Source organism: Lepidochelys kempii, chromosome 1, assembly GCF_965140265.1.
Source record: "Lepidochelys kempii isolate rLepKem1 chromosome 1, rLepKem1.hap2, whole genome shotgun sequence".
Lineage (NCBI taxonomy): Eukaryota > Metazoa > Chordata > Testudines > Cheloniidae > Lepidochelys > Lepidochelys kempii.
Genome location: NC_133256.1, coordinates 344581566 through 344607214, shown reverse-complemented (window position 1 = coordinate 344607214; position 25649 = coordinate 344581566). Strand labels below are relative to the sequence as shown.

The following is a 25649-nucleotide window of genomic DNA, read 5'->3' as shown; positions in this document are numbered from 1 at the left end:
CCACAACACTTGGTAAATTGTTCCAATGGTTCATTACTCTTAATTTTAAAAATTTACTTATTTCCAGTCTGAATGTGTCTAGCTTCAATTTTCAGCCATTGGATCATATACCTTTCTCTCCTAGATTGAAGAGCCCATTACTAAATATATGATCCCCATGTAAGTACTTACAGACTATAATAAAGTCACCCCTTAGCCTTCTCTATGTTAAACTGAATAGATTCAGCTCCTTGAGTGTAACACTATCAGGCAGACATCCAAGGATCACATTAGCCCTTTTGGCCACAGCATTGAAGTAGGAGCTCATGTTCAAATGATTATCCACCAAATCTCAAATCTTTTTCTGAGTAGCTGCTTCCCTGGATAAAGTCTCATATCCTGTAAGTCTGGTCGATGTTCTTTGTTCTTCTATGTATACATTTACATTTAGCCGTATTAAAACCCATATTGTTTGCTTGTACCCAGCTTCCCAAGCGAGCCAGATCGCTCTGCATCTGCTTCCTAGTTCTGATCTATAAAAACTCCTACTAGTCTAATGGAAAGTTCTTCACACAACTCTGTTTATGTTTCATGATCCTGCCTTGCAGCTTGCCTGCTATTGCAGTCCTGCTATTACATCTCAGTTCTGATCTGTAACATTTCTGCTATTCCAAAGCTAGGATGAGATTCACCAAAGTTATCTTCAGCTCACGTAAGGATCTGAATTCAGAAGTCCAGAGGTAAAAAGCTACTCCAAAGGTGCCCCTGCTCCCCGTCATTTTCCATATGCTCATTTAACAATCACGGCTGCTCTTTGGGCTGGAACAATGGTATTTTGTGACATTATATATGAGGGACATGTTACTGATAATACATTAGGTCCCCTGGTCTTGCAAATGGAGGCTGGCAGATGACTGTAAAAGATTCACGTTGCAGGGAAGAGAAATCCATGTTAAAAACCTAGGAGTTTGGAGATGTTGTGCTGCCCCAAAATATTCTAATGTGAGGAGGAGAGTTTCCAAAGCAGCTAAGGCAATGTTTCTGAATCTTTTTGAACCAGGGACCGGCTTGCTGCCTTCCTAAACTGTGTCAGGGAGATCTCAGGGACCCACCAGGAGGCTGCCTGCTCCCTTTCTAAACTGTGTCAGGGAAATCTAGGGGACTGGCAAGGAGGCTGCCGTGGACTAGCACTGGTCCACAGACCGGTGGTTGAGAAACACTGATCTAAGGGACTTGCACGCCTAAATCCCTCTAGGCACTTTTGAAAATCGTTCCCCTGACTCTAGCTTTCATTTGTTTGTGATAGTTTAAATAAATTCTAAACTTGTTGGAGATGCAGCAACTCAAATCCATTGTACTTAGATCAATTGACTGGTGGTATTTGTCTTGAAGATCATTAGTATGAACAACAAAACATGAAATATAGACTGCTAGAGACTGTTTTCACAATTAATCTTTTCTAAACTAAAATATAAATTGCAAATACATGACAGTGATACATATTATGTAGGCACTTGGACAGCACTTTTGACCTTCAAAGAACATTTCAAATATTAGTCAATCCTCAAAATACCCCTGCCATGTGCAGGGGTGCTGGAACAATTTGTATAGTGGGGGTGCTGAGAGCCATCAAACTAAACTGTATACCTTGTATATAATGGAAACCGCTTCAGGTCAGGGGGTGCGGCAGCGTCCGCTGCATCCGTAGTTCCAGCACCTATGGTCATGTGGACAAGTAATAATATGTCCATTTTATAGATGGGATAAGTGAGGCGGAGAAGTTAATTTACTTGAAAATGGCCATGAGAGGAGTCAATATCAGAGCCAGGGTTAGAACTCAGTTCTGGCCTCCCAGTCCTGTGCACTAGACATCACACCAGACCTCCCAAAGGGCCTCTGTAGTATTTCGTTATCACCCAACGAAGGAGAAAAAATAGGTTTACTACAGTCCCTACTAGTCCTTATGAGACTGATAAAGAACTGTTCCAATCAAGCATTTGTCCCATTTAAATATTGTAACCTTTAAGGCAAATTTCTTAACAAAATATTGTTTAGTAAGCTTGAAATGTTCTAAGATTTGCAAGCATCCCTAGTTTCCAAATGTCAGACACAAGTTAATACTGTATTAAAAAAAAAACAAAAAACCCTTGTAGCAAATGTTTTAAGAAAATACTTCATGATGGATTTACTGTTGTTTATTGGATGATTACATCATCTGGACTCCTTGTGAAAGTGCCACGCTATGGCCCAGGAAGAAGAATAAGCCCTACCACCAGATTAGTGCACTATAATGGGTGAGATGCAATTAACTCCAGGGTTGCCGGTGTGATTTACCCTCCTGTACAGGCAAAACATAGGTGTAACTTGATGGGTGGGTGTTGGAGACAGTAGGAAAAATGCAAGGGGAGCAACACAGGAGTGAAAGCTGGTTTCAAAACGAAGGGGAGGTAAGGAAGTCATTCAAATCAGAGCCAGGTGTGTCAAGTAATAGTCCCTGCGAAGGAGAGAGCTAAGGACGACGAGGGAGAGATTTCAGAGGAACAGCCGTGTTAGTCTGTATTCGCAAAAAGAAAAGGAGTACTTGTGGCACCTTAGAGACTAACCAATTTATTTGAGCATGAGCTTTCGTGAGCTATAGCTCAGCTCATGCTCAAATAAATTGGTTAGTCTCTAAGGTGCCACAAGTACTCCTTTTCTTTTTGAGGGAGAGATTGTGTCATGTTTGGTTGCCTCCTCCCTCCATGCACCAAGGCAAAAGTTAGGGAGTACAAAACAGTAAATAGGTAAAAGCCACCAAATTAAGGGGACTTAATATCAGAGGGCATGTGTAGTTTGCAAAACATCTCTCTAAAAAACAAATTGCACACTGCTTCTGCTGCCAATACAGCCACAGGCATGGGACAACAGAAAAACGCTGGCGAATCGCTCAGCTTGGTTACCTGAAGAAGAGGCCGTTGCACTCCTAGCATCTTCATGGTGTCCGCATTGGCCAATATCTTCAGGGGGTCAGATGCCTTGGTGACACCTTCTATCTCTTTGTTGATCTCTGCTAGGACTTGATTAAGGAAGATGTTCTTGATGTACATGGTGAGGAACTCCCGGAGCGGACATTGTTTGGTTGGGCCAAGGCCCAGGGCGTGCTCAATCTCCTGAATAAATCTAAAATATAAAAAGGGAAATCATACTTAGTCACACAATCCAATTACCATGAGCTACACACTGTAACGTCCCAAGCATACAGCTAGCGGGAGAACATAGGGTCAACCATGGGAGCTGGCGGGGAAGAGTTGTAAGATTCAGAGGCAATGGAGTTCTAACAGAGTGCACTGGACACAGGCAGGACTCCTGAGTTTATCCCTCCGCTATGCCCTTGACTGTACCCAATTTGAAATACCTTAAAGGCTCCTGATCCTCAGAATGGGCAGGGAATCCACTTAAAATGGAGGCACCCAAAATCATTAGTCACTTTTGAAAATTCTGACCTGCATGTGAACTTGGGCAAATCATTTATTTTACCTATCCATGACTCAGTTTCCCTTTCTGTAAAATGGGGATAATGATGTTCCACTTTATTTCTAACAATAACAATCCCTCACTCTTAAATGGCGCTTTTCATCAGCAGATCTCAAAGCACTTTACAAAAGAGTTTAGTATCATTGTTCCCATTTTATAGACAGGGAAAGTGAGAAACAGACAGGTGACATGACATGCCATGCCCAAAGTCACCCAGCCAGGCTGAGAACCAGGTATAGAACCCAGATCTCCTGTGTTCCAGTCCAGAGCTCTATCCACTTGGGCACAGTGCCCCATCTAATGCACTGATTGATCCCTGGAAGCAAAATGCTGTATATGTGCTATGTATTATTATTTTATTCCAGGAGAAGTGATTGGATCACATTCACTTATATGCATGCAGAAGGCATGCTACCTTTTCCCAAATATCCCCGCCCCCCTTAATGTCCCACCCTCCTAAAAAATTTCAGCATCTCCTTCATCAACACATCTGTATTTCACTGACATAATTTGCTTGGCCAAGTCAGCCGCTTCTTCCAGGAACCACCTCCTCTCACATCAATAAAGTGACACCCTCAAGGCAAAGATGGTTTATTGGATTTACATCCAAAATGACTGAAGTGATTTTTTTCTTTATTTCTTGAAGTGATGAGAACAACAACAACAGAAGACACAATTAACTGATTTATCAATCTATAGTACTTGTATGGCTCCCACTACGGCAGTATCTGAGCACCTTGCAGGCTTTAACGTATTTACGCTCACCACACCCTGGTGATGCAGGGAAGTGCTACTAACTCTGTTTTGCGGGGGTGGGGGGGGGAGAAATTGAGGCACGGAGAGACAAAATGATTGGCCAAAGGTCACACAGGAAACCTTTGGTGGAGCTGGGATTTGAACCTAAGTCTCCCAAGTCAGTCCCTTAACCACTGGGCCATCCCTCCTCTGCATGGGAAGGATTTTTTGAACGGAGGCATTTCTGACATTTCCAGCATTTATCAGTGACTTTTTAGCAGTTACTATGCCCCCAAACAGATCAATATGATTTTCTTAATTGTTCATATTTTCTCCTTCCACATGTAGTTCTCTAGATGAGGTAACTTCTCTTAGCAGGATTGATAGAGTGTCCCCTGTCAATTTCAGCAGCATGATTTCTATCAGATTTAAACCATTTGTTCCCTAATGCTTACACTCTGCTGATTTCATCAGTCTAAAACGACACATATGGGGTGAGGCACCATCTGCATGGGGACCCATCCACTCTGATAACTTTGAAAATTCACTCAACTGTCAGAGCTGCAGTGCAACTTCCCCCAGCAAAAAGCACGAGGAAAGAAACACAAAGGAAGGCAACTCCCTTGTTTGCACAGATTGATAAAGTGAATAAAGTTATCCACCAGAGAAATTGCAGTCATGCAGCGAGAGAGAGGCAGAAGAGGCCTATCTCTGAAATAACACACCCAATGTCACCAACTTCTGTGGACCGACATTTACGGATGTCTTCAAGCGGATGCTTGTCACGATTAAGCTGTGACCTACTGTGCCTTTATATTTGTTCCAGTATCTATTTGCAATGTTCATATCACTCTTTATACGGATACCCTTCTTTATACAGGGCTTCTTACAGAGCATTTCTGATCTGGAAAGTAATTTTAGAAATAAGAATTAACCTTCCCGATGCCCCTAGTTGTATCCTTGTTTTACAGATAAGGAAAGCAAGGCAGAGTGCCTTGTTCCACAAATGCATATGTGCATGCTAAGCTTTAAGCAGATGAATACTGCCATGGAGGTCAAAGGGACTACTCACATGTTTACAATTTGAGCATGTGCGTAACTGTCTGTAGGATTGGGGTGTAAATGACTTGCTGAAGGCCACAGGAAGAGTTGGTATCAGACCCAGGATTAGACGCAGAATTCTTGGCTCTCAGCCTTGTGCATTAATTTCTATTCCAAAACTCTCCTAAGGACTCCCACTTCAACCACCATAGACCTTGTCTACATGAGGAAACTACACCAGGTTAGGTAACCATGTGTTCTAATATTATGTGATTTCTTGGCACAGATAGGGTGACAGTGGCTCATTATCATTCAGTAAGGACCAGAAGCATGTCCACGATGCTTTAAGGGATTTATATTTTACTTGATGAGAACTGTAAAGTAATCACAGTGCATGTGAATGCTGACAGGCAGAGATGATTTAGGAAGTGTGAAACTTAACGACTACTCAGCAAAGCTTCCAAGAACAATGGTCTAAAACTAAGGAAAGAAAGTTCAAGCTAAATATTAGAGAAAAGTTATTAAGAGCCAAAGCAAATACGCAGTGGAATGGATGACTGAGGGATATGGTTGAGGAACCATCACTGCAAATATTCAAGGACAGTAGGATTAAATGATATTAAACTGAAATTTTCACTGGTTCAAAAGACTCCATTAAAGTAAGTGGGGATTTTGCATGAGAAAAGACTGAGTAAAAACTTAATAAGGATGTCTGAATACATCTCAAAAGGGAACAGCTAAGCAGTGTGGGTGGATGCTATAAGTGATTTTCCCCTGCCCTCACTATTTATGATCTCACTAAAAAACTGATCTCATGGAAAATATATGACACACAAAACCCCCTATATTAAAAGAACATTATTAAGGTTGCTAAGTCAGGCACTCAAAAGGGAGGAAACGTCAGAATTAAGGTTATTTGTACAACATTAGTTTGGCCCCCTTGCCAGTATGCATTATGATATGGTCTTCAATTACATGATCACGTACAATTTTTTTCACAGGTTTCCTCCCTCCTTCAGTGAACGGGATGGCCCCCCTCTGGGAATGAATCAAGGTCGTGTACTCAACAGCAGGGTTGGAACCTCAAGCTCTGAGACTTGAGTTAATGGAACAACAGATAGCAGTAGTTGGTTGTCATCCTCTGTGGATCAGCACTAGCGAGGGATGGGGCACTTTTCCAGTGCATTTCACAGATGGTTGCTAACAGCAGAAGAATGATGAGACTCAGGATCCTTGGGTTCCCTTCCAGGCTCTAGAGGGGCATGTGATCTAATGGGTTCAGACTTGTCTGCCCACTGCCCCCAAATGTGATCCCTGCTACTCCACTTCCACCAGTCTGTCCTTGTGACCCAGTCTGGTCACTTTCACACCGTGGCTTGTCCCAGGCCCATTCTCCTTACCTAATCCAGCCCCAATCTCAGACTCCTTGCCCAACAAATCCTCGGTCTCATTCTTCTGGACTCCCTGACCCAGTCCCAGTCTCCACCCATATCTAGTCCCAATCTGCTTGCCCCACCTACTCCTTGTTCCTGCCAGCTCCCCAGCCGCTTCTCCTCAGTCTCCATGCCCAGCCAATCCCTGTTCCTCCTCACCCACGTCCTTAATTGATCTGTCTATCTCACAGCAATAGGGTGGCCAGGTGACCAGTTTCTGACAGAAAAGTCTGGTCGAAAAGGGCACCTGACCAGACATGCAAAGTCTGGTTACTGCGGGCAGGGAGGTGCCGGGTCACCACCCCCACCAGCTCCTACTCAGCCGGGGCTGCCTCCTACCTGCATTGGGCGGCTGCAGCTCCCAGCCCTGGCTCTGCAGGCTAGTCCCTCCTGCCCTAGGTAGAGGGGAGGAGGGGGGAAGAATGGAAACACAGTGAGAGAGGGGAGGAGGAAAGAAGAGCGACGGGGCCAGGGCCTTGAGGGAAGAGGCGGGGCAGGGGTTGGCAACCCTACCCAGCAACCTGGCCACCAGTCACCCCTCCGCCCACATTCCCTGTCCCCCCTGTGCCATTCTTCCTTCTGACCCTTCTCCATTTGACTTAGGCAGCTTCTTCCCCCACAGACCTGGGCCCAGCAGGGGTATGTCCCATTGAGAGCTCAGGAAAGAGTGTCTTCCCACTCTCAGTTCAGATGGCTGGACCTGAACAGCTTGAAACAGCCAAGAGCTGCAATTTCAGGGAAAGTCCTACTCAGCTCCCAGCCTGACCGATAATATTTTATAGACAGACAGGCGTCTATATACGCTATTATTTATTTCAGTTTATGACAATATCTATCTGAATTCTAGGCACTTTCTGATCTTTACAACAGACATGAGACATTTGACTGAATGACCATCATAATTAAATAAATATCTTCACAGGAATGCCTTCCAAAAATCCTCCTCACTCAACTCACCCCCTCAGTCATCCCACCCAGAGAAGAGGATAAGAAATGTCATTTTGAGTGAAAAACTCACCAAATATAAAACAGTTTAAAAATTAAATCATTAAAAACTTTTGACTCTGGATTAAAACCCTCAAATGAGGCACAGCCAAGTGTGTGATGCACACATGACTGTGTGCCAATGGGCCTCTGGAATCAGATGCATTTCCATAAATCCAAATAAAAAAACCCATAAGAAATCATCATGATGGTGAAAATGGCTCAATGATACATCATTTCAACAGTTACTATTTTCGTTTTATTCTCCGAAGAGTGAGATTTTAGATACACTTTGCTGCCAAACAGGACCATAAAGAAGGGATGAAGCCTCAGAGGAAGAGGTTTGATTCAAATGGTCTGCTTAGATTGTTTTACTAGAAAAAGAACCCTTCAGATGCAATTTACAAGGGATTCAAGAAACACTATCAACAGCCTCATTTAAAACCATCTCTCACTGGCACATGAAAATTGAAGAAAAACACATAAAGGTTAACGCACTGTGGGGTGCATTCTCTTGATGGGTGAGAATAAGTCATATGGCGCATCAAGAACATTCCCCTAACACTTGGTAATTACACTTACTTAACATAACTGCATTCCTTCTTCTGTAAAATGCTCCAAAGCTTTCTCCAAATAAAAATGCAAACCAAGCACACCATCAGATGCTGGACCATGGTCACTGCATATACTCCAGGTTAATTGTCCAAAATCCTAATGAAGCTAAGTGGGATTCAACTGATCAGATATACATTTTTGTGAAATGTCTGCATGGGATGGAGATCCTGAAAAGATGAGGAAAAATAGAAATCTGCATCTCATATCCAATTCACAACCTGCACTTGCAGAGTAATATACAAATTTAACTTGTTTTATCTCTCTATGAAAGCATTTGAGGTGATTTGTGACTACAATTAAGTGTTCCCTGTAGACAGAAAGCACTTTAGGTAAAATGAAGTGCCTTTTTGCAAATGACAGTCGTTTGGATTTTTTAAAAAAGCACATCATTTCAGAATATTTAAGTCATTCTAACTCCCAACTTTGATGGCTGCCTTACCTATGCTGTATGTGTTTTAAAAAAAAGATTGATTCAGAAACTTATATCATTCTTCTCATGCTTAAGTGTTTATTCCTTTTGTTATTAAACCTCTAATAAAAAGAAATGTAATTAAAAATATAGAAAATGCCTCACTGAATTCCAGTAACACCAGCAACTTCAGTTAAGCCTACCCTGATTTAACTAATGAAGCTAGTATCCGAAAGTGCCCCCAAAACAAACAACTGGGTTGGATTTTCAAAAGCACCTAAATCACTTAGGAGCACAAGTCCCATTGAAAGTCAATAGGATTTGTACTCCTAAGTTACTTAGGTGCTTTTGAAAAACCTGCCTATTATATACTAGCTAATCCCCACTCAACTACTCCAGAATCATTTAATGTTTATTTTACTGTAGACTATTTTGTATTATTATAATTAATAATAATGTATGGTAGTTCCCATGATGTGGTAGGTGCTTTTCATACATTCAAGAAGGGACAGCATCAGCTAGGAGAAGATCACAATCTAAGGGTAGACAAATAGAACAATTGACAGTACATACACAAATCTGTTCAATTCACTGTATGCAACACAGCAGAAGAGGGGTGTTTAAAAAGCTTTTCATTGTGAATGGCTTTCCCAAAATCATTTTCCAGTCTTTAAGGTAATTTTAGATTGATTAGGAGGAGGAATTAATAAACTGTGAAGTGTACGACGCTGTGAAATAGGCACCCCCAGGAAGTGGTGGAAGCATCATACTATTCAGAACAAGACTGTACAATGCATTGGAAAACATTCCCTAGGGACCAATCTTACAACAGCATAGTGGATAGACTAGGTGAGCCGGTAGAATTTTTGCATCCCTGATTTTCTGTACTTTCATTTCTACTTCACAGGTTGACACTTAAACTGCTTCCCTGTCGCCCTGTGTACGTATTTATCTAATAACAAAATAAAATTTTGAAGTTTAACCCTAAAAACTGAAATAAGAGATGATTAAAACAAACTGGGTTATTCAGTCAATCCCCCTGCTGGTGCAGAATTGTTCCCTTCGTTACACTGTTGAATACTTCGTCTTGTCTACATTTTAATATCCCAAGTGGTGGGTGTTTTCAGCACTTCCCTTGATAAAATATTCCAAAGCTTGATAGATCTCACTATTGGGAAGTTTTCTGTGATATTAAGCCTAAATTTCCTTCTCTTCATTTCATCCTGTTATGCCCCTGTGCCACCTTACACAATTTTTTCTTCCTCCTGGGTGATCACACCCTTCAGATACTTAATACATTATAGAACCTACACAGAGAACATCCTGCCAGACATCCTCTCTCCTTTATAACTAGGGGGACTCAGATCAAATGTCCCTATTGACTGCAGCTATGACAGTATGGCATGGGGAGAGAAGTGATTAAACAACATCCCATGAAACTGGTACTACGGAGCTGCTTATAATACACTCTGCTTACAATGAAATCATTGGCTTGCTTTTTTCCATCCCCCTAAATAGCTATTTCATGTACTAAATTGGTTGACAAAACAATCTGGTTGGAATAGAACACAATTCTCAACACAATCCTCATTCCATTTCATCCTCCTATTCCTTTCTTTGCTCTTGAAGTGAAATCCCATTAAGGCTCTTGAAGTGTCAAGTGGTTCTGACCATTACATATGTACGTTGTATAATAAATACAATAAATATAAAACATCCACCATTGTGGGTACACCAGAGATCATTTGCCATTGAAGACCCATCAATTGAGTAGATACTAAAATGATGGAATGCACAGTATTTCCACAGAAAAACTAGACCATTGGGCATTATTTTGATTACAGTATTAGCAGTTACCATTGAATTGATATATCTCTGAGGAAGGTGCTAATGATAAATACCTTAACCATATCAAAGATAAACCAGCTGTCTACATGAAAAGACTGTGTGAAGGGAATAGTACATAGGAAATGGAAGCCCAAGCTCTCATCTAGATGACAGAGCACAAGCTAACGGAAGGTGTAGGCACAACTCCTTGCTGGAGATCTGTCCATGGTGGTCGTATTTAAAGCTTGTCAGCTTCCTCTGAGATAAATACTTAAGTTGACGTCAGTATTTGAAGGATTCCCTGGACTAACTATAGGATGTACCCAGGCAATGTGGCAAAATGTTGAGGTAACAGTTATTTAAGAAAACTGGCAAGCTTTAAGGGGAGACCACTAAATCTTAGGCATCTGTTATCCAAGTAACTAGGTGTCAATTTAATGTAAGTTAACTCTTCTGTGGTCTAAAGTAGTAGAGAGTGCAGAGACCTGTCTTCAAATCCTGGCTGAGGTCACCAGCTTCTGCCCATATCACAAAAGCAGTGCACATTTTGGCTGGGTGGCTAATCTCTGCTCAGTGCTGGGAAAACAGAGTTTGCCAGTCAAGACTAAAATACACCTGATAGAGAAGTATGGGAGAGGCTTATATACAGCATTTGCTCCTGTAATACATTGCAGTACCAGTTGGAATTGAACTTATGTTCAGTGAAACATGATGGGGCCGAATTCTGTAGGGTATTTTAGGCAATAGATTACCGTAATGGTCCCTTCCAGCCTGAAAATCTATCAAATCAGAAGTCCCTACTCAGGAAAAACAGTCACTGGCTTCAACAAGCTTTTTGGATGAGTAAAGACTTCAGGATTTGTCCCTATAGCAGTATAAGGGAGGAAGGATGATGGTCTTGTGACTAAGGCACTAGGATCCAGGCGGTTTGGATTCCATTACTTGTTCTATCACAGACTCCCTGTGTGACTCTTGGGCAAGTTTTCTCTCTCTCTGCCCCCATTTCCCATCTATAAAATGGGGGTAATAAGACTTCCTATCTGCACAGGGGTACTGTGAGGATACATTTGTTAATGTTTGTGAGGTACTGAGATATTATGGTGATGGAGGCCACATGAGTACAGAGAATAAAAGGTGTATTTTACAATTAATTTGTGCTGAATCAGCTATTGTTTAGTAACTAGCTAATTCCTGCAGATCACAAATTTCTAGATTAGCTGAAATGCCTCTACGATAGAATACTGTTTCTTATATTGAATCAAAGTGGGGAGTATTGTCAGTGGTTAGAGCATAGGATGATTAGCCAGGGCTCCTTGGACCCAGGAACTCTGGATGTAAAAAGTATGAGAATTTACTGCCTAAGTTAAAGACCCCATGTTCCATAATTCAAAGGCTGTAGCCGATTCATAAGTGTCTATATGTGGACTAGTCACTAGAGGGGTACAGAAGTCACACTATGTAAGCATGGGTTATACTCTCAAAACCATAGCATACCTGTAAACCGTAACGCTACGCAGGTTTAGCTGGCTTCTCCCAGTTATTTCTACAGAGCCACAGGCATGAGCTTCACTTTACTGACACAAAAAAAGGTCTCCGCTCATAAGGACGTCATCCAACTCCCACTGAAGTCAATGAGAGTCTTTCCCATTGAGCCCTGAATTAGACATTGTAGATACATAGGAGAGGGGGAAATGATGTAGCAAAGGCATCTATTCCCCTCATTACTTGGCTAGCTCATTTTAACAGTAGTACTGCATTACAACAAAGTCCATTTCCAGTTTTAACCCAGAGGGCCTAATTCTCATCTCTATACAATCAAGCCAGTCCCATTTACTTTAATAGGAAGTAGGCATGTGCATCCAAGAGACGAAAGACCCCACTAAAAAGGAGGGCTATGCTATGGTAGACATTAGTTTTTGGTCCACCTGGTCTGGATCTCAGCAGTCTCCTAACACAGGAAATCTTCATTAACAAGCTTAGGCATTAGTGAAAATATCTTTCTGCTCTGATTCAGTTGAGTTCAGATTCATTGCTCCAAAGCCTCTCTCCCTCTCTTTTTATTTTAATCATGTTGGAGGTGGATCTCATTACAGAAGTAATGATTTCCACAACAAAGCCTGCACAGTATAATTAACGTATTGCAAACATTAGCAAGATCCAGCCTGATAAAAAGTTTTGGGAAAGGTTATTTGACTACCACTCAGATCACACATTATCTATCCTCTAATATCTTGTGAGGGCACCAGCAAGCTTCAGGACGCTGCTGCATATCTCCGAGTTGTTTGGCAGCTGCCAGAACTTAACTGATATTCAGAGGTGATTCTTCCTAAGGTGGTAAACTGAAGCAGCAAGACCCTCCATAAGGAAGTCAGCTTTGTTTCAAAAGCAGCAAGACAGAAGAACTGAAAACCATTATTGTGTAAGGAAAGCTGTGAAAAGGATATAAATGTCACCGTCGGGGCAAAGCACTGGAAAATATATCATGGAGAATGCTGGCAGAGGAATGGATTTAAATGACCTAACAGACACTTCTTTTCTGTCTCTGATTTCTATTATTCAGATACTAGCAATGGAAATTTGGGAGAAACTCCAGGGTCATCTGTGCCAGATTCTGATCCCAGTTACAACCATGTAAAGCTACTGGTTTCACAGGAGTTCTTCCCTATTTCCACTGGTGTACCTGAGAGTGGAATATGGTCCTGTGAAGTTTATAGCATCCAAAGTCTAACTTTATTCCATTTCTATCGCTAGATACTATTACCATGTTACTTCTCCCTATACCTGGTGGAAGAATCAAAGCAATAATTGCCTGGTAAACATCCACTACCCCAGAACTAACAGTTGACTTGCCAACACCAAACTGTTTAGCCATAAATCTGTAATAAACCAGGATAGCCAGCTTCTACTGCGTAATAGCAATTCATTTCTGGACTGGTACAATGTCTCTCATCCCTGTGTCCTTGCAGGACGAGGTGAGCTCCTCACACAGCTCCAGGAACAAAGCCATCCTCCTATGTAAATTCTGGGCTCATTCCTGGTCAGTAAAGGTCTACGTGACAATGTAGTCCCACCATGTTGTGCTTGTGGACCTAGACCACTGCCACCACTCAATATAAGGGAATTTATCTGCTATCAGAACCCGCACCCACTGTCTCCACTCCTTAAGGAGAGCTTGCACAGACCCTTTAAGGAAGTATGCTGTATCTTTCTCACGGCACCAAGCCATCGCCAAATCATACACAGCTGCGTCTTGTGCCCCACTTCTTCCTCCTTTCCCCAAAATGAGACTTGCCCTTGTGTCACCATTCTGAGCTGGATCCATGCCTTTCCACGCTGGCAAAGAGTACAGTTACCCAGAACTGGTTAAAAGTTGTGATTCGCCTGGTTCGTACAATTTCTGCCCCTGACCCCAGAAGGGCAGACAAATTCTCTCACACGATGAGAGCATTCACAGAGTGGCACAGTTAACTGTGGCAACTATAACCCATGGGATGTGTCCGCAGAAGTCTTAGTGCCACATGAGCACAGGGCCAATGTAATTGCAGGACATTGCAACCACCTCCGCATAACGCAGCTGCTATTTTGCAGTGTTGCCGCTCTCCCTTCATGACCGGCTAACATGAGGGAAGTAACTGAGGGTTGGATCACTTCAGTTAATTCAGTAGTGCAGACGCACCCAAAATGAGAAATGGCTGTATTTCCAAGCTCTACCAAAGCAATTCACGATGATTTCACCACTAGGGCTGGGTTGTGTAGCCTGCTTTACATTTACTCTCCACCACGTAGGATTCACTGCCAGCTGGGCAACTTAACAACTTGCTGATGCTGGCACTCCTTTTTCCTCTCTTTCTGTGTCACACAGCCACTGTGATGCCTCTCTGGGTGACTATTCAGAAATGACTGATGATATTGCTCTAATTCACCGGTACTGGGCTTTTTGATTATTCATGATGACCAACATACAACGTACTTCTTTACTGGCAAAAACAAGCCAGGGACACCAGTGAATTGTGACATGGCTCCCAGCATCAAGTTTAAAATCATCCCAGCAGAGCATATTTTAAGAAATTTGCATCGGAAGGCAAAGCGTTAGTAACAGAACTGGGAAAGGAGGGGACTTCTCAATTCTCCACAAACAAAGTTAACCCAGCATTCAGCATCTTCATTCTTTTCTGAACTCCTGCTAGGGTTTTTGATTACAAAAGAGCTAACTTTAAAAGATTAAGGTAATTAGTTAGGGAAGTGGATTGGACTGAAGAATTTGTGGATCTAAAGGTGGAGGAGGCCTGGAATTACTTCAAGTCAAAGTTGCAGAAACTATCAGAAGCCTGTATCCCAAGAAAGGGGAACAAATTCATAGGCAGGAGTTGTAGACCAAGCTGGATGAGCAAGCATCTCAGAGAGGTGATTAAGAAAAAGCAGAAAGCCTACAAGGAGTGGAATATGGGAGGGATCAGCAAGGAAAGCTACCTTATTGAGGTCAGAATATGTAGGCATAAAGTGAGAAAGGCTAAAAGTCAAGTAGAGTTGGACCTTGCAAAAGGAATTAAAACCAATAGTAAAAGGTTCTATAGCCATATAAATAAGAAAAAAAAAACAAAGAAAGAAGAAGTGGGACCACTAAACACTGAGGATGGAGTGGAGGTTAAGGATAATCTAGGCATGGCCCAGTATCTAAACAAATACTTTGCCTCAGTGTTTAATAAGGCTAATGAGGGGCTTAGGGATAATGGTAGGATGACAAATGGGAAGGAGGATATGGAGGTAGATATTACGACATCCAAGGTAGAAGCCAAACTTGAACAGCTTAATGGGACTAAACCAGGGGGCCCAGATAATCTTCATCCAAGAATATTAAAGGAATTGGTATATGAAATTGCAAGCCCATTAGCAAAAAATGTTAATGAATCTATAAACTCAGGGGTTGTACCATATGTCTGGAGAATTGCTAACACAGTTCCTATTTTTAAGAAAGGAAAAAAAAGTGATCTGGGTAACTACAGGTCTGTTAGTTTAACATCTGTAGTATGCAAGGTTTGGGAAAAAATTTTGAAGGAGAAAGTAGTTAAGGACATTGAGGTCAATGGTAATTAGGACAAAATACAACATGGTTTTACAAAAGGTAGATCGTGTCAAACCAACCTGATCTCCTTCTTTGAGAAGGTAACAGATTTTTTAGACAAAGGAAACGCAGTGGATCTAATTTACCTCGATTTCAGTAAGGCATTTGATATGGTCCACATGGGGAATTATTAGCTAAATTTGAAAAGATGGGGATCAATATGAAAATTGAAAGGTGGTTAAAGGGGAGACTACAATGGGTCACAATGAAAGGTGAACTGTCAGGCTGGAAGGAGGTTACCAGTGGAGTTGCTCAGGGATCGGTTTTGGGACCAATCTTATTTAATCTTTTTATTACTGACCTCAGCATAAAAAGTGGGAGTGTGCTAATAAAGTTTGTGGATGACACAAAGCTGGGAGGTATTGCCAATACAGAGAAGGACCGGGATATCATACAGGAAGATCTGGACGACCTTGTAAACTGGAGTAATAGTAATAGGATGAAATTTAATAGTGAGAAGTGCAAGATCATGCATTTAGGGATTAATAACAAGAATTTTAGTTATAAACTGGGGACGCATCACTTGGAAGTAACAGAGGAGGAGAAGGACCTCGCAGTATTGGATGATCACAGGATGACTACGAGCCGCCAATGTGATATGGCTGTGAAAAAAGCTAATGCGGTCTTGGGATGCACCAGGCGAGGTATTTCCAGTAGAGATAAGGAGGTGTTAGTACCGTTATACAAGGCACTGGTGAGACCTCACCTGGAATACTGTGTGCAGTTCTGGTCTCCCATGTTTAAGAAGGATGAATTCAAACTGGAACAGGTACAGAGAAGGGCTACCAGGATGATCTGAGGAATGGAAAACCTGTCTTATGAAAGGAGACTCAAAGAGCTTGGCTTGTTTAGCCTAACCAAAAGAAGGCTGAGGGGAAATATGATTGCGCTCTATAAATATATCAGAGGGATAAATACCAAGGAGGGAGAAGAATTATTTAAGCTCAGTACACAAGAACAAATGGATATAAACTGGCCATCAGGAAGTTTAGACTTGAAATTAGACAAAGGTTTCTAACCATCAGAGGAGTGAAGTTCTGGATCAGCCTTCCAAGGGAAGCAGTGGGGGCAAAAGACCTATCTGGCTTCAAGACTAAGCCTGATAAGTTTATGGAAGGTATGGTATCATGGGATAGCATAATTTTGGCAATTAAATGATCTTTAACTATTAGCGGTAGATACGAACAATGGCCTGTGATGAGACGTTAGATGGGGTGGGATCTGAGTTACTACAGAGAATTCTTTCCTGGGTGTCTGGCTGGTGAGTCTTGCCCACGTGCTCAGGGTTTAGCTGGTCACCATATTTGGGGTCAGGAAGGAATTTTCCTCCAGGGCAGATTGGCGGAGGCCCTGGGGATTTTTCGCCTTTCTCTGCAGTGTGGGGCACAGGTCACTTGCTGGAGGATTCTCTGCACCTCCAAGTCTTTAAACCACGATTTGAGGACTTCAATAGCTCAGACATAGATTAGAGGTTTGTTACAGGAGTGGGGGGGGGGGGTGAGATTATGTTGTGCAGGAGGTCAGATCTGTTGTGCAGGAGGTCAGACTAGACTATCATAATGGTCCCTTCTGACCTTAAAGTCTATGATTCATAAAAATAGTGAAGGGAACTGGGCCTTTTGAGGCACTTATTTATTCATCACTTAGTACATCTCATCAGATAAATCTACACACACACAGGCCTTTTCCCTTATAGCACTTCAGTGTGAAGAGAAAATTCTGACTCTGCTACATTTAGCACAGTATGAGACATGAAGCCAATGTACCACGCCGCTCCCCCCATATAAATGTTCCCTTTGATTCATCCTTCTAAGCACTTCATCCTTCCAAGTTACATAAATTGAGTTCCATGCAGTTTACTGGCCGGGAGAAAGGGGGTGGTTTGGTATCTTTCAGATTAGGCCTTAAAAGCCTTAATAGCTCAGGTCCTCTCTGAGCCTTGTGGACTTTGACTACACTGTGCCACTTTCTATAAGAATGGGGTCTTGCTCTTGGACATTTCTTCTTTTCCCACCACTGTGTAGTATGCTGTCTATTTATTAATCTCCACCCAGTGCTGACTACATTGTGGTACACAGTATATACTTCATATTTAATATGCAGTGCAGTCTGGGAGCTTTTGGAATGAAAGTGCTACATCAATGTAAAAGATTTTTATATGGTGGCTTCTGTAACTGGTGCCATTTATATTATAAACCCCCCCATACAACAAATTGTGCTGGATTCTGGGCACATAACATTTACTCCCAGAAATGTACCCTGATTCCCTGTATGCATTGTTCCTCCTTCTGGTCTCTTTAATAAGCAGGTGAAAGGTTCCCTGGAATATTAGCTAGCACATATGGCTGGGTACCAGGAGACTTGCTAATCAAACCCTACAGCTACCAACAACTCCCTGGGAGATCTGGAAGGAGTCACTTCTTCTAGCTGAGCTTCAGTTTCCCCTTCAGTAAAATGGCATTCATATTTACTTCCTTTGCAGTGCTGTTGTGAGCCTTAAGTGATGTTTGTAAAGTCCTGAGAGCCCCTGAGAGGGAAGGCACTGTAGAAAAGCAGAGTATAATTAGTATTATTACTCGCGTCAAGGTAAAAAGAGTTTTCTGAAAAATGCCCAGCACTCTGCTTCTCTGGTTTTGTTTCAGCAAGTACAATGCTTGGTGAATGGGGCGAGCAGAGAGCTATAATGCAGGGCAAGATAATATGAACACTCAGAGCAATACATTCAGCCTTTAACCCAATGCCTCACTTTGATTATCTGTATGTTTTTTATGATCATGGAGTTGCTATTGAAAGACATTTTGTTTTTATGCACTTTGAGGATCCAGAGAACTGAAGCAAGGTGCAGAGCAAGCACACCCAGGGCAAGCTTCTCCCTGCACTAGATATCAATGCTGCACCGCATCACACCCCCCTGCAACTCGTATTCCAATCTAAGCCTCCACCTCTCTCTGCCAAGGCACCACGAACCCTGACCTGCAACACTCAGAACTACTCCAATCCTAGCCTGCACTTCAACATAATAAGAACATAAGAATGGCCAGACTAGGTCAGACCAAAGGTCAGCCCAGTATCCTGTCTGCCGACAGTGGCCAATGCCAGGTGCCCCAGAGGGAGGAAACCTAACAGGTAATGATCAAGTGACTTCTCTCCTGCCATCCATCTCCACCCTCTGACAAACAGAGGCTAGGGACACCATTCCTTACCCATCCTGGCTAATAGCCATTAATGGACTTAACCTCCATGAATTTATCTAGTTCTCTTTTAAAACCTGTTATAGTCCTAGCCTTCACAACCTCCTCAGGCAAGGAGTTCTACAGGTTGACTATGCGCTATGCGAAGAACGTCCTTTTATTTGTTTTAAACCTGCTGCCCATTAATTTCATTTGCTGGCCCCTAGTTCTTGAGCAAAGCCTGCCTGTCGTGCCAAACAGCCCTCTGTTTCACAGTGGTTTTGTGATGTTAGTGATTATCCAAAGAGATGGCTGAACTAAATTACCTACTGCTGCTCCAGGTACAATTTAAACCCAAGACTGCAGAAGCAAAAAATTAATGTACTAACCATGTCTGAAAGAGGCTCTGCAGTAAGTTTATTTACAAGAACTTAAGGTAGATGCAATGGGTGTGAGCACAGTCTAACGGTCAGAGCAGGGAACTGTGGGTCAGGTCTCTTGAGTCCTATTGACAGTTCTGCTGCTGAGTTGCTATGTGACTAGGGACAATGCCTCAGTTTTCCTGCCTATAAAATGGGTAGAATATTTTTCAACTAATCAACAATATATTTCATAGAATCATAGAATCATAGAATATCAGGGTTGGAAGGGACCCCAGAAGGTCATCTAGTCCAACCCCCTGCTCAAAGCAGGACCAATTCCCAGTTAAATCATCCCAGCCAGGGCTTTGTCAAGCCTGACCTTAAAAACCTCTAAGGAAGGAGATTCTACCACCTCCCTAGGTAACGCATTCCAGTGTTTCACCACCCTCTTAGTGAAAAAGTTTTTCCTAATATCCAATCTAAACCTCCCCCACTGCAACTTGAGACCATTACTCCTCGTTCTGTCATCTGCTACCATTGAGAACAGTCTAGAGCCATCCTCTTTGGAACCCCCTTTCAGGTAGTTGAAAGCAGCTATCAAATCCCCCCTCATTCTTCTCTTCTGCAGGCTAAACAATCCCAGCTCCCTCAGCCTCTCCTCATAACTCATGTGTTCCAGTCCCCTAATCATTTTTGTTGCCCTTCGCTGGACTCTCTCCAATTTATCCACATCCTTCTTGAAGTGTGGGGCCCAAAACTGGACACAGTACTCCAGATGAGGCCTCACCAATGTCGAATAGAGGGGGACGATCACGTCCCTCGATCTGCTCGCTATGCCCCTACTTATACTTATTTGGCACTGTAAAAGAAAGAAAATACACAAAAAATGCAGGTAGTCTCTACTTCAAAGAGCTTATAATTTAAGCAAGCTTGAAAATCTATCTATAGTAATCCCCAGCTGATCTACAGAGGTGTTGTGATGCTTAATTAAATGGTGGGTGTAAAACACTTTGTGCCAGATTTGTAAAGGTATTTAGGTGCCTAAAGATGATGATTGGCAGCTAGTGGGGTATCCAAAAGGGCCAGTGTGAGTATGTGCATAATGAGGCATTGCTCAAAGAGGGCAGAGGAAAGGTGGTGTGGGCAATCTTGTTTTCCCCCCTTTTCTCCTTTAATAGAGTCAGATGGAATGGAATCCTATGGGCAAAAGTGATGGGTTGTAAAAGGAGATGAAGAGCTTGTAAATTTCAGTGACAGTGGAGTTGGCAGAGTAAAGCCATGTGTGTGTTAACAAAGCATATTGGGGTACTGCTGCAAGAGGGCAAAGTTAAGGCTGCACAGACAACCTTATCTGATCATTTGCTGGATTTCAGAAGTCAGAGTTTTGCTCTCAACATTCTGCAAGTGTACGACATACTACCAAGCAACCTTCACTCTACGTTAATGTAATTGTTTCCCATTGAATGGTAAATCCTCCTTTCCCCCCTTGAATGCCTTATTAAATGAGATTTGTTGATGACCATATCTAAAATGCATAAAAGATCAAATACTTCATGCTACTTTCTGAACAGAGTAGCTTTTAAAAATTAATTATTTTTAGTATTATTTTTAAATCTAATCTGGTGGCACATTCTTGCATGTTGAAATCCTACAACTCCTCAGTATGGACTCCTGTAAAAGATAGCACATGCTGACTATAAATCTTTAAAATGGCTCTATTAATAGAGTGGCTGTGGTGACAGCTTTATAAATGGGCACCATCTTTATGCAAACTGTGTTTTATTAGATTGCATTATAATGATTTGTAATAAGAATGCAAAGATGAATTTAAAGACGATGGAGATGCAGAAAGAACTCCATTTGGCTGGGGGTTTCAAAGCCTATGAATCTGGCGTGGCAGACTTCACGCCTGCAACAACAGACATTATCAGATTAACTTTGCTACAGTTCTGTGCTCCGCCGAATGCTTTTTCCAATCAGATAACAACAGACTAATAACTGGCTTTATGTCTGTCAATCCAATTACTTCCTATTTGGTATGTTGCTGACACTCCATTAAATAAGCAGACAGATGGCACGATCTTTCATTATCATCCAACTGATTTATTAGCCTCTAGTGCGCATAACCAGGGTGCAGCCAATCAATTACATCAAGCGTTTTTAGTCCGAAAACTCACCAGGGTAAATAAAAGGGCTGATACAAATGAAAATAACCTAAGACTCCATCAGTGGATGCCTCAGAGACCAATCTATGCAACCATCCATCCAATGGCACCTAGATAATTACATTTTAAGGTAGTTATCCTCCCAACAAACCTGAGGTATTATTATCCCCATTTTACAGATGTGGAACTAAGGCACAGACAGATTAAGGCCCTGCCTCTGGTCACACAACAAGTCTGTGGCAGATCAGTGTCTCCCAATTTCCCAGCTAGTGCTCTGATCAATGGGCCATCTTTCTGCCTTTGCACAGGGCTATAATCCCACCTCCCATACCTGCAAAAGTGTAGTTTCCTCAAGTGTATGGGGGGGGCGGAGGGAAGGAGAATGGCCATATTTGACTTGCGTGACTGAGATTAACTATTGCACCGTGTCTCCATGCAGGGGACACAAGCTTCATAAAGTGTACAATGGGTGACTCAGGAAATGTTCCACTGATAAGCAAGGAAATGCACAGAACGGGCAGGGAAAAAGAAGAATTATAAACCTAACAGAACCCTTTTACAAGGAACTCCGATTAAAAAAGCAACTCTAAGTGATGTGGAAGGAATACCCAGATTGTTTCAATGTACACAATGCAAATCTGGATCTGATTAATCTTGATTTATTGGGAAGCTGTTTGTGTGTGTGTGTGGGGGGGGGGGGGGGGGGGTCAAGTTTGTGACTGATGAAATTCTGTGGCTGGGGGATCGAGCCTATTAGTTTGGGAAGGAAACATGACGACACTCCTTTTAAAGATAGGGAAACCAAGGTGCACAGAAGTCATTGGATCTGATTTTCAGAAGTGCTGAACATCCAGCTGCTCAGTAAAGTCAATGGGATACACAGGTGCAACAGCATGTCTAAAAGTGCGGTCCTCAGTGACTTGTCCATGGTCACAGCGAGACAGTGACAAAGTCAGGAACGGAACTCAGAAGTGCCTGGCTGTGCAGACCAGCAGGCAGGACCTTTTGCTCAGCGATGAAAGAGTCAGAGCAATGGAGACAATGCTGGAGTGACTTGGGCGCCTCTTAGGCTCTCCTCATCACCAAGGATAACAACTGGTAGGTTGAAAGGGATCTAGAAACTCTGTCCTCTCATTATGAATAATAATGCCCAGAGGCAGCAAATCGCAGCCTCATAGTTGCAGAAAACAGAGGGGTCATTGCACTAAAATGCACTAAAAGGAAGTAAGCATTAGTGTGCTAAGCCACTCTAAGCAGGCAACTTACAGCTCTTTAATGAGGATTATGCTTTTAAAGTCTTGGTTTGAGGAGAAAACATGGTCATTAACTGCAGTACCATCTTTCCTAAATTATTCCATTCCTTCCTGATTAAGAAGCATCTATATTCTGCAGCATGCCTATCTCTGCCTATTCTATCCATCTACAGAGAACAGAAGAGATAAGCTTAGAGCCATGCCAAAATTAGGGAAGTTAAATAAGCTTTTATGAAGCCAGTATACTTTCCTTTGGAGGTTTATTGTCATTTATCAGGCAATCGTAATGACTGTCTGTTACTCCGCAAAGTGAATTCAGAAGAAAGGTGTCGTTTTGACGGCTCTGGAGAACGGAGTTTCTTTATTGCCACAAAAAAGTACAGTATGTATCAGAGACGTGAGCCTCGCCAGTGCGAATATGCCTCCGTCTTGACCCAGAGCGACTTCATCCAAGGGGTAAAGGGTAGTTCAGTGCGCATTGCAAATTAAGTTCTTGGTGTCTGCTGCTAAAGGGATCACAACTAGTGTCAAGAATAGGGGTGATTTTTCTGTGACGTGGACAACTGACCACAAGGAACCAGACTGGAGATCACCAACTAATTTTGCAAAGGATGTGGGAAGTGACAAATTTCAGTCACTACCAACCTGGGTTTTAATGGGCAATTTGACCAGATAAAATCTTGCCCAAGTGAGTAGTGGCCAAAATTCTTTACTGCCTGAAGTCACTTTTCTTTTCCTATGAGAAGCACAGGGCACATGAAGAGGAGAGGGGTGTAAACCCCCCCCCCCCAAAACCATTCATCAAAACAAATGATCATTATTAATAAAATACCACCACCACCACCTAAGATATCATGGCAACAGAAGAGCAGGAAGCACAAATGGAAAGAACTGGGCTCCTCTTACACTTTCCTCATCCTGCCAGTGGCTGAGCACCTGCAACTCCCACTCACACTGAGTTCAGGTACCCAACACTGCACAGGAGGTGCTCAGCACCTCACAGGATCTGGCTGTAAATGTAGCCATGTGTGCTCTCTTGCTGGGCACTACTGAGTCACGGCTGTTTTGTGTGGTTAGGAACACAATGAAGGGGTCCTAGAGACAAATGCCAGGCAAGGTAAACACAACGTATGTGTGTGAACCATAGTACAAACCAAGCCAGCCTATGTTCAGCCATGTACCATTTCAGCCTAATCAGATTCATTATTAGGCTAGCAGAGAAACTCAGCTCAATGGGGCCAAGCGATATTGCTCTTTAAGGTGAAAACAAAAGTGATTGAAGGCAATCAGCTGTGCTCCAGACTGCAGCTATTCACAAGCATGTGCCTCATCTAAGGAACCGAACACAACGGAAAAATGGTGTAAAGTTTACCATATGCCCTAGGAGGTATGTGCAAAACCAGTAGGTTTTAGAATTATTTCTATAGTCACTCCTTTAAGTGTTGAGACAAGGTCCAGTGAGCTCATTTTATTATAAGAAGGAAGATTAATCAAGGTAATTTTCTTTTAACAGATTCTGAAAAACACAGGCAGAAAAACAGATCCTTTACAGTATCAGAGCTGCCCCAGATCAAAACATTGTTCATCACGTTCAGCCTCCAGCAGAAGATAATACTGTAACTGATGCTTGAGAGGAAAGAGGATTCCCATGATAATGACCCATGAACCAATCATGCAGTGCTCCAGGAGGCATGGAGTTTCAGATGAGTTAATATAACTGAGGGTTAGGTCATTAAGAAAGTCTCTTCTCACAAGGATGTTTGCCCTCATGTCTTAGCCAGTTCCAAACTTCAAGAACTACAATCTGCCTACTTCAATTCCCCCTTGCAGTTTCAATCACATTCACTATCTTTCTCTACCTCCTGCTCTCAAACTATTGCGTGGGCGTGTTGCTAAACAAGTGCTGAGTTCCACCCCAGAGGCAGCTGCTTTCCAGCTGTGGGTAGATTCATCCATACAGGGTCTATAATTTCTTAGACTGGGAAAGCTCATGAGGAGGCCTCAGGATGCAAGGCACAGTATAAACGTAAGATGATTTTATCGCCTTGGGGAAAATTCTTTCTTATCCCTGGCACACGTTCAGCTCATGTTCTGAAGTATGAGGTTTCATTACCCATATAATTACCTTAGTTTGCACAGATACACCCAATGCACTCAGGTATCACTTGGCTTTATAAACATCACATCTCATAAGATGCCACTGCCAGCGCAGTCTCAGAGGCTGATATCTGAACATTGCTGAATAGTCTACGTCATTCACCAAGATTTTAGGGACCCAGAGAATTGCCTCCATGCACACCTGCAATGCAGGAGAATGTAATGCAACCAAATCTATCGGGGATGCTTTATTCTGAACTCATTAGTTCATGGGATTAATTCATTCCTGACAGTGCAGGGAAGTATGCTCTGCCCCTCTCTTTGCCAGTGAGGCCCCTTGTGACACAGTGACTTGAGGGGGATTCTCCTCCAGGGGTTGGCAGGCACAGTCTCCATCATTATTCACCTTTTGGGGTTTCCCTAGGGAGGGGCACCTTTTGTGGATACTTGTGGTTCTACAGGAACCACACTAGCTGAGGATACACAGGGGATGTGCTGAAGCAATGCATTCCCAGCTACTCCCCTCCTGCAGCCAGCGCCACCCTCTTTTTGGGGTATACTGGCAGCTGTAAGATTGTCGCAGCTTTCTGAAAACCCATCCTCCCCAGTTAGGCTGTCCACTGCCAAGGGCCATGTGCTGTGGCTTACAGCTGTAAAGGCTGGAGCACACCAGGGGTGAATTCAGCTTACTGCCAGACTGTGCTTTGGAAATGTAAATCACTCCCGAAGTGCTATGCATATTATTGTGGTCTTTAAAGTACCATGTACATATTTTGCATTTCTATATGGCACAATACATCTCAGCCCAAATTCAAACTGTGCTTGGTGAAGCAGAGTTTGAAGAAGGGAATGAGTGGAAGTGGAGTCACAGTGACTAGTAGAGCTGTCAGTCTTTATTAGGGATATATTGATGCATTTTCATGGTATAAAATACTGTCATCGTA

The 25649-nt window shown here is 42.5% G+C and overlaps 1 protein-coding gene across 3 annotated transcripts in view; it reads right to left on the bottom strand.

The window, feature by feature from the left end:
* Positions 1 to 25649, bottom strand: part of EXOC4 (exocyst complex component 4) — a 600856-nt gene that overhangs the window by 163081 nt on the left and 412126 nt on the right. Inside the window, exons 11-12 of one of the 3 annotated variants that reach the window (XM_073328863.1) lie at positions 2919 to 3138; positions 89 to 1696 (exon numbers count right to left, since the gene is read on the bottom strand). In XM_073328863.1, coding sequence (XP_073184964.1) covers positions 1649 to 1696; positions 2919 to 3138 — 268 coding nt within the window. In that variant the 3' untranslated portion in view covers positions 89 to 1648. Of the gene's footprint in view, positions 1 to 88; positions 1697 to 2918; positions 3139 to 25649 lie in introns of those variants that run through there. The other 2 variants (XM_073328862.1, XR_012156857.1) reach the window with 2 other exon arrangements.